Consider the following 7822-nt stretch of genomic DNA (forward strand, 5'->3'; position numbering starts at 1 on the left):
AGCTCCTACACCTTTCCTTTTCGACCTGTCAAGAGCAGAGCTGCCCAGAAACCCCCAACAACTAGTGATTTCATGCCTCCGTGAATCATTCAAGGAGTATTTGTTCCGGGCCCGGAACTGGGGACTCAGCCGTGACAACCTGCCCCCTCCATGAGGCTGACAGCACAACCACAAACACACCAATCCCAGGCCCACCGCAACAAGGGTAGCCCAGAGAACCAAGACCGGGGGAAGGCCCGACCACTGCGCACTGCGCGGCCCAGAGGCTCACGCGGAGACTTCCTGAATCACTACCTAGAGCTGCAAAATCAAGAAGTCGTCGCGTCCTTTGATTCCTTCCAAGTCAAAACAGTTACATCAGATAAAACACAAACGCCGCATACCAAGACAACCTCAGTTGTTTCACAGGCTCATGCCAAGACTCCTCCTGAAGCCTCCCATCTGTTTCACCAGCACGGAAGACACAAGGATTACCCAAAGGAACAAGAATTTCTAGCAAAGACCAGGGCAGCACACAGGCCGCACTGCAGGAAACGGGCACCGCGGTCACCAGCAGGCCCGCACACAGCCAGAAGGCTCTCCCCACCTGCAGGTGCCCCAGCCACTCTGGTCCTTCTTCCGATGTTCCTCTCATCCCCACCACCTCATTTCGATTTCATGCCTGAGTCCAGTCCTTCACATCAGTAAATAAGGAGACACAAGAAGTGGCCAGTCCCAGAAGTAAAAAACCCTCCCCCCGCCCCCTCTCAAACCAGCTCCCAAGCTCTGTGACCAGGAAGACCACCCCACCTCGCTGAGCCTCTTGCATGACTTTGCCTAGAAACACAGTAAGTCTAATGCAGCAAAACGGGCATCCAGTCTGTCCTCTAGAATCGTACCCTCTATTCCCAGAAGAGCAGCGTTAAGAACTATTGTTGACCCCACCACCAGCCCTGGGAACAGGCTAGAGGCTTCCTGAGCATGACCCGAGTTTGCCTGGACACACTGCACCTGGTCTACTGGGGGAGAGGGCAGCCTCGGAGAGGTGGGGCAGGGCGAGGACCTCTGCTGCGCTCGCACACGCAACGGGACCACATACGTAGCCCCCTGAGATCCCTGCCACCATGCCACTGCATTCCCACGGGTAACCCGACACCACCCGAAACCTGCTCCAGACCACGCGAGGCCATGCAGGGAGGAGCCACCCGCCACACGGCCCCACACCCCCAGGAAATGACTTCCAGTCCCTTCTTTGCAATTCTGATCCGCCCCCCACACCTGAGACGGTCAGTAAACAGAAAGTGGGGAGCAATGGGCATGGCCCCCAGACCACGCCCGGGCTCCATCCCAATGCCCCCCCCCCCCGCCTTTCCCTGGTTTCCCATTTCCTCAGGGACAGCAAACCAGGAGGGTGAGGGCCTGAGCAAGAATGGAGGCCTTCTCCCACTGCAGCTCTCACAGACCTGAAGGAAATAATTCAGCCTCTATATTTTGACTCAAAACAAAGAAACTTTTTAAAAACATTTCAGTTGAAACTTGCATAATTCTTCCAGTGGAGAAATCCTCCCCGACTTTCGCAATCCTTAGAAAGAGACACATAATTGCTGCTTGTGTAACAGTCTCCGGGCCACGAAGAGTCCGGCCGCCGGCCTCAGCCACCTCCCGCCACCTCCCGCAGTCACCTCCCGCCAGACAGCCAGGGCTGGCCCCGGAAGCACCACCTCCCCCGCCCCCCCCCCCCCGCAGCTCCCCGCAGCCAGGGCTGTGGGGCGGGGCTCGGTCACACTCCCCCAGACTTCCTCCTGCTCCTGGCCTGTCTGCCCTCGCCCGACATCTCAGACACACATTACACAAACCGGCTGCAGGGAAGGCTGAGAAACCGAGACGCGGAGAGTCCGTGACCCTACTCCCGAAGCCCTGTGCTGACTGGGGGACCCCGGTGAGGGAGCAGGAACAGAGGCGAAGGTCACCCAATGACCCTGCTGCCCCCGGCCAGCTGCCGCCCTGAGGAAACCCCAAGAGGCTAGGGGCCTGGCCCAGCTCCAAAGAGGGGTCCTGGAAAGTGGCAGGACAGCCAACAGAGGAGCAGACAGACAGATGGGCAGGCAGCCCACACCTGGAGGACCATCCAGACACGGCTCTGCACATGCAGCCAGGCCGAGGCACCCGGCCAGCAGGGAGGCCCTACTCACTCTCGCACGGCCCCACTACAGGGCGTAGCGAGAAACCGGAGGCCTTGTTCAAGCTGTCGTATCCCCCATTTGAGAAGACTCCCCAACCTTCACTCTGCGGCCTTCACCTGGCGACCAGACCGACTCGCAGACCCCATCCTTCTGCATGGCCGGGGCGGGGGGAGGCCAAGGCCCGTCCAGGAACTTTGTCTCAGAGCATCACCTGAGATGGCACCCCACTTTCTCAGCCAAACGTCTGGAACCAGGAAATCACCATGGAACCCCACGAAAGCCTACAGCAAAACAAGGGGACAAAGGGACAACTGACCCTCTAAATCTCTGCAGGCACAACAGATGGCATCAGGGTAAAGCCAGTCCCCCCATGAAAGAGGGGTCCCAGGTGAAGCATGCAGGTCAGAGTCTGTGTCCAGCCTGATGGAACATTCTTGATAGTATTCCTTCCCAAGATAATTTCAGCTTAAAAGAGCAAACCACATCTCACTAGGGGAGTGTCCACAGGATGGAACCCCCTTCCTGGCCTGTGGACTTAAAAGCTGCAGTCACTCCCCCACAGGGGCCACAAGACTCCATGCCCCCAGTGCTGCCGGCCGGGTCTCTGCTTTGAGAAAACACTGCCCTGTGACCAGGGGAAAGTTTCAGATGACATGAAGAAAACTGTTCCAATGTCAGGAATTCAGACAAATCCAGTCGTGGGCACTCACGCCACACCGGGCCCCTGGAGCAAAACGGCCCACACAACAAGCCCCCTCTGAGAACTCGGGTGTCTGAAAGACAAGGGTACGATAAACAAACCCAGGCCAGGCTCTCCAACCCGAGAATCAGGACACCCCGCAGAACAAACAGCAGTTCCAAGGAACGGAACCAGTTTCTGGAGCGCGGGCCCCGGGGAGGCAGAGCACCGCCCTGTGGTCGGCCCAAAAGGGAAACACCTGGTGACCCAGCAAGGAGCCGTCCTGCGGGGTGAGGAGCCAGGCCCCAAGCAGCAGCCAAGCCGGCAGCACGGATGTCCCCCTCTGCCGGCAATCTACACGGCCGGACAACTGGCCCACTTTAGTCCAAATACCATGAGACAAGCCCAAGAGGAAGGGACAGAGCCGAGTGGGCAGAACAAGAGTGGAGAAGGCTCTGAGTCCCCACCTCCTGGCCACGTGTTCCCCCAGCAACAAAATGACACATCCCCACCCCACCTGACACTGGACACCTGAACACCCTCAAGAAATAAAACGTCACCATCACACCGCTTGCTACAGTCCCCATTTCACACGAGGAAACACAGAGACAGGAGGCTAAGCAACTGGCTCGAGGTCACACAGCCAGGAGAGATGTAATGAGGCTACGGGAGCAGCCCCATGGGGTTCCACAGCTGGACTGGCCCACTGCAGGACAGCAGCCTGGGGGGAAGGGGCTCAGAGGCGGCGCCCCAGCACTCCGGAGGCCCCTCCTGGCCGAGGTGGCAACAGAGTGCTGACTGGTCTCTGGCTGGCAGGAGACTGGGGCAGCACTTCAGCTCCACAGCCTGGAACGCGCTCCAGCTCCCGTGGCCTCACCAGAACCCAAGGCCCTAGGGGAGCCGTGGCCCTACACAGAGGATTCCAGCACATTCTTTGTTCCCTGCTGTCCTCATCCTTAGTAAATCAAAAATGTTAAACTAACCTAACAAACAACTGAAAAAATTCAAGATCGATTCCATGAATAAACTGTCAAAGGCAAGTGCAAGGAGCAATGAGAGATAGGCAGGGCTCGGGGGGGGGGGGGGCGCAGATGGGGGGGGTCTTCCCAGGCAGCTCCATCCGGAGCAAGTGGGCTCTGGGCAGCTGGGGATCTCCGCCCACCCTGAGCTGATACCTGCCTCACGTGGTGCCCTCGGCATGTAGACAGACGAGCACATGGCTCTGCTAGGAGATTTAAAGAGAACGATGCACCCCAGGACTCCCAACTGCGTGGTCACAGAGCCAAGGAAGCAGGCAGAGCCCCAAGAACAGGACAAGCAGAAAAAACTGGCAACGGAAGCGCCCCACGAGGTGGCAGAGCCAGCAGGAGAGCACTCGAGAGCTCAAGGAAGCCTGGGGCCGGGCGCGCAGGCCAGGTCACCACCACGAGGACGGGCTGGCTGACACTCGGGCCTGGAGACCCCACCCACTTACGATGAGCAGCTTTTCCTCGTCACGGGGGAAATTTTTGTCTCATCAGTCAATGAGATTTAGAGCAGCATCAGGGAAGGCACTGAAGGAGAAAGGGCGGCCCTGATCATCTGCTGAAAAGGCCGGAGCAGAAACAGGCTCTGGCCTCTGCTTTCCGGACTGCAGGGACCAGTCCTGCTTCTCCCTAGGCAGTGCTTGGGCCTGAGCGCTCAGGCTGGGCCTTCCCTGAGCTGGAGGACGGCCGCGCCCACAACCACGGCGCCTGCTCCGAGAGAAGCCGGGCCCGGGTCTACGGCTGTGACAAAGGGCCAGCCCCCACCACACACCCCTCACGCCCGACTCAGACACCGACACAGACACACCCTGCCACACAAGGTCCTCTGCCACCTGTGCTGGAGGTAAGTGGCCTGCCACGGCTCGGCCACAAGCTGCAGGCCACAGTGGCCGTGGAAGGTACGGGCACCCCAAACAGAAAAGCCCCCGGTTCCCACAGGGTGCCCATCTCGCCACCCACCACCAAATCATCTGAAATCAAAGGCTTGGGCCTTTCCTGCAGCATCCTCCCCTACTCAGACCATCCCTCCCGCCCAACCCCTGCCCCACAGTCTGCAGACAGCTTGCCACCTGGGCAGCGACACAGCTGAGGGCAGAAATGCCACCGAAAGCATGTGCACGCGCACACACAGCAGCCCCCTCCGAGCACAGGCAACAGGCCCCCACATCCCCAGCCCCTCCTCTGCTCACCGAGACTCTGACACTCCTCTGGAGGGGCGCCCGGATAAAACCGGGCGGGAGCATCTATTCACAGATTTAGAAAAAAAAGTTTGATGCAGTAGCTGAATTAATTAGGCCTCCTCAGAATAGCTGAGCCAATGCAGCATTCTGTGTATGCAATTTAATAAGCCTGGATATTTAAAATAAAAGTTACAAATACTTGGGGAGGGGAAGACACCATGAAAAGTTGGTGAGGACCCCAGTGGACGGCCTCAGGGTCCAGTGGCCTGGGAGCCACCCAGCCAGCTACCCAGCAGGATCACACACATCCTCGCCTGGCAAACAACAGAGCCTGGGCCAGCGGCCCTCCCCCGCCCGGCAGCGTTTCAGAAAGAGGGAGACAAGGAAACGGGCGTGTCCAAAACAAATCACAGGCCATGAGCTACTCCTACTCAGGGCCCCAGGTGCCCGCTGACCAGGCCCCAAGCCCAGGGCCAAGCGGCCCCTGCCCCCACACTGGGGGACTCTGGGATTCACACCCTGGCAGGCGCAGGGAAACACACTGAGCTGGAGTCGCCGAGTCTCGGCCCCCTGCCACCGTGGCCTGGACACCTGGCTTTGTTTTTGAGGCTGTCTCCCAAGGCTTCAAGGCACAAACAGGCCCCACCGGGTCCAGTTCTGTCTGCTGAGGACCACCGGCAAGAACCCCTCTGTCGGCAGGGGGTGGGGGGGGAGGCCTCGGTCTGCACACCTCCTCACCGCCCCCGAGGAAGACCTAGGCCTGAGGCTGCAGCCTGGGCCCAGCCCAGATCTAACTTCCCAGGACTCGGAGCAAGACTGTTTGAGTGCTGAAGGCTGCCCTTCCCGGCCCATCAGCGCAATGGCTGTGGACATCAGGAAGGCTTCTCCACCCACCAAGCCAGCCACCCCCCCCCCCCGCCCCGACCACTGGGGCCACCCACGCCAAGCAAGCTGGCTCATCACAGGGGTCGAGCCAGAGAACCTTCCTACACTGTCGGTGGGGATGACGATGCTACCCTGAACTTCCCTGAAATAGATCCAAATCCGAGACAAGCCCCAAACTGCACAGACAGAGCCCATGGCCCAGGAGGGCCCCCCAGCTTCCAGGCCCTGGGGCCCAGCACACCCAGGGTCCTCCCACTCCCACAGCCAACGGGACACTCACCCGGGGCACCCGCCGCTTGTACTTGTTGCCATAGTCGAACTTCTCCTTCACGTCGTCCAGGCAGCGGCCAAGGCGCGCCTGTTCCTCCTTGCCTGTGTAGTCCTGGCTCAGCAGGATGTAGGCCCGCCAGTTGGCCGAGTCGAAGCCCCAGTGGCAGGTCCGGTTCTCCAGCGCCTTGTGGGAGTGCACCACGAACTTGTGCGGGGGATACATGAGGCGGCAGTCGAGGCACTGGATGCAGGCGGCACTCGGGCTGCTGTAGAGCTCGGGCACCAGCAGCCCCTTACACTTGCCGAAGCACTCGTGGTACACACGCACGCTGCGCTCGCTGAGCTCCAGGCCCAGCGCCAGACTGGCGGCCAACTCCTTCTTGCAGGGCGGCGGGTAGGCGCCGCCGTAGAGCAGCGCGTTGCACAGGCGCTCGGCGTCCGTCTTGGTGATGAGCCCGCACGAGGGCGCCGAGAAGGGCAGAATGCCCATGACTTTGAGGATCTCCAGCTGGTCCGCCGTGCAGCGCGAGCAGTAGATGTGCAGCTCGTCGCACACCGAGTTGATCTGCTGCAGCGAGAAGTCGCGCAGCACCGAGTTGAGGATCTGCGGCAGGCACAGGCGCTTCTCGCCGCCCACCACGAAGCACGAGATGGTCTCGCCCTCCAGCACGGTCTCGCAGCGCTCGGTGGAGCGGTCGGACGGCATGAAGAAGGGCCCGGGGAGCACGGGCGGCGGCGGCTGGATGGCTGGCAGGTGCAGCACGGGCGGCGGCTCCGCGGCCGCGGGCACCGGCGCCGGCACCGCAGCCGCGCTCGCCTCCTTGGCGCTCTCCTTCTTGTAGGCCTCCTGCGCCCAGCGCGCCGAGAAGGCGGCCGGGCCGCCCAGCGAGCTCATAGAGCTCAGGTGGAACTGCTCCAGCGTCTTCTGCAGCCCCGGGTGCGGCTGGAAGCCGCCGCGGCCGCCCGCCGCCGCCTCCATGGTGCGCTCCGGCTCCCCGGGCCGCTCCCGCTCCCGCGCGCCCGGGCCCCCGCGGCCCCCGCCGCCGCCCCGCGCGCCCCGGCGGCGCCCCCGGCCCCGGCCCCGGCCCCCCCCCCGCCGCCGGCTCCCGGCCGATCACGGCCGCGGCCTCGGCCTCGCCCGGGGGCGCGAAGGGGTAGGCGGGCGGGGCGAAGGGGTCCCGCCGCTGGAGCCCGCCGGCACCCGGGCCCGGCGCCACATCCACGCGCCCCGCGCCGCGCCCGCCGCCGCCGCCGCCGCCGCCCGGGCCCCCCGCGCGCCCCCCGCGCGCCCCCCGGGCCCTAGGCGCGGGGCATGCCCCTGCGCGCGCCGCCAACGCCAACGCCAACGCTCGCGGGCCCGGGGCTCGCGGGGGGCGCGCGGGCAGGTGCCGGCGCCGCGAGGCGCGAATCGCCGCGGCGGCCGAGGCCGAGGGGCCCGGGAGGAGCGGGGGCGCGGGCGCGGGGCCCGCCGGGCCGTCCTCGCGCGGCGCGCCGCCGCCGCCGCCCCGCTCCTCCCACCGCGCGGCGCCCGCCCGGCTCGTCCCGGCGGCGCTGGCCGGCCGCGTCGCGCCCGCCGCCGGCCGCCCCGGCCCGGCCCGCGCCCACCCCGCCGCCCGCGCC

The 7822-nt window shown here is 63.3% G+C and overlaps 1 protein-coding gene across 3 annotated transcripts in view; it reads right to left on the reverse strand.

The window, feature by feature from the left end:
* The window catches only part of SKI (SKI proto-oncogene), a 69654-nt gene extending 62396 nt beyond the window's left edge, over nt 1-7258 (reverse strand). For 2 of the 3 annotated variants that reach the window (XM_045898878.3, XM_045898877.3), the window contains exon 1: nt 6213-7256. In XM_045898878.3, coding sequence (XP_045754834.1) covers nt 6213-7181 — 969 coding nt within the window. In that variant the 5' untranslated portion in view covers nt 7182-7256. Of the gene's footprint in view, nt 1-6212 lie in introns of all 3 variants that reach the window. The other variant, XM_045898880.3, reaches the window with a different exon arrangement.
* Nucleotides 7259-7822: the final 564 nt, after the last annotated feature.

Source organism: Mirounga angustirostris, unplaced genomic scaffold, assembly GCF_029215605.1.
Source record: "Mirounga angustirostris isolate CCGP_5_RB_7025 unplaced genomic scaffold, mMirAng1.0.hap1 SCAF_4, whole genome shotgun sequence".
Lineage (NCBI taxonomy): Eukaryota > Metazoa > Chordata > Mammalia > Carnivora > Phocidae > Mirounga > Mirounga angustirostris.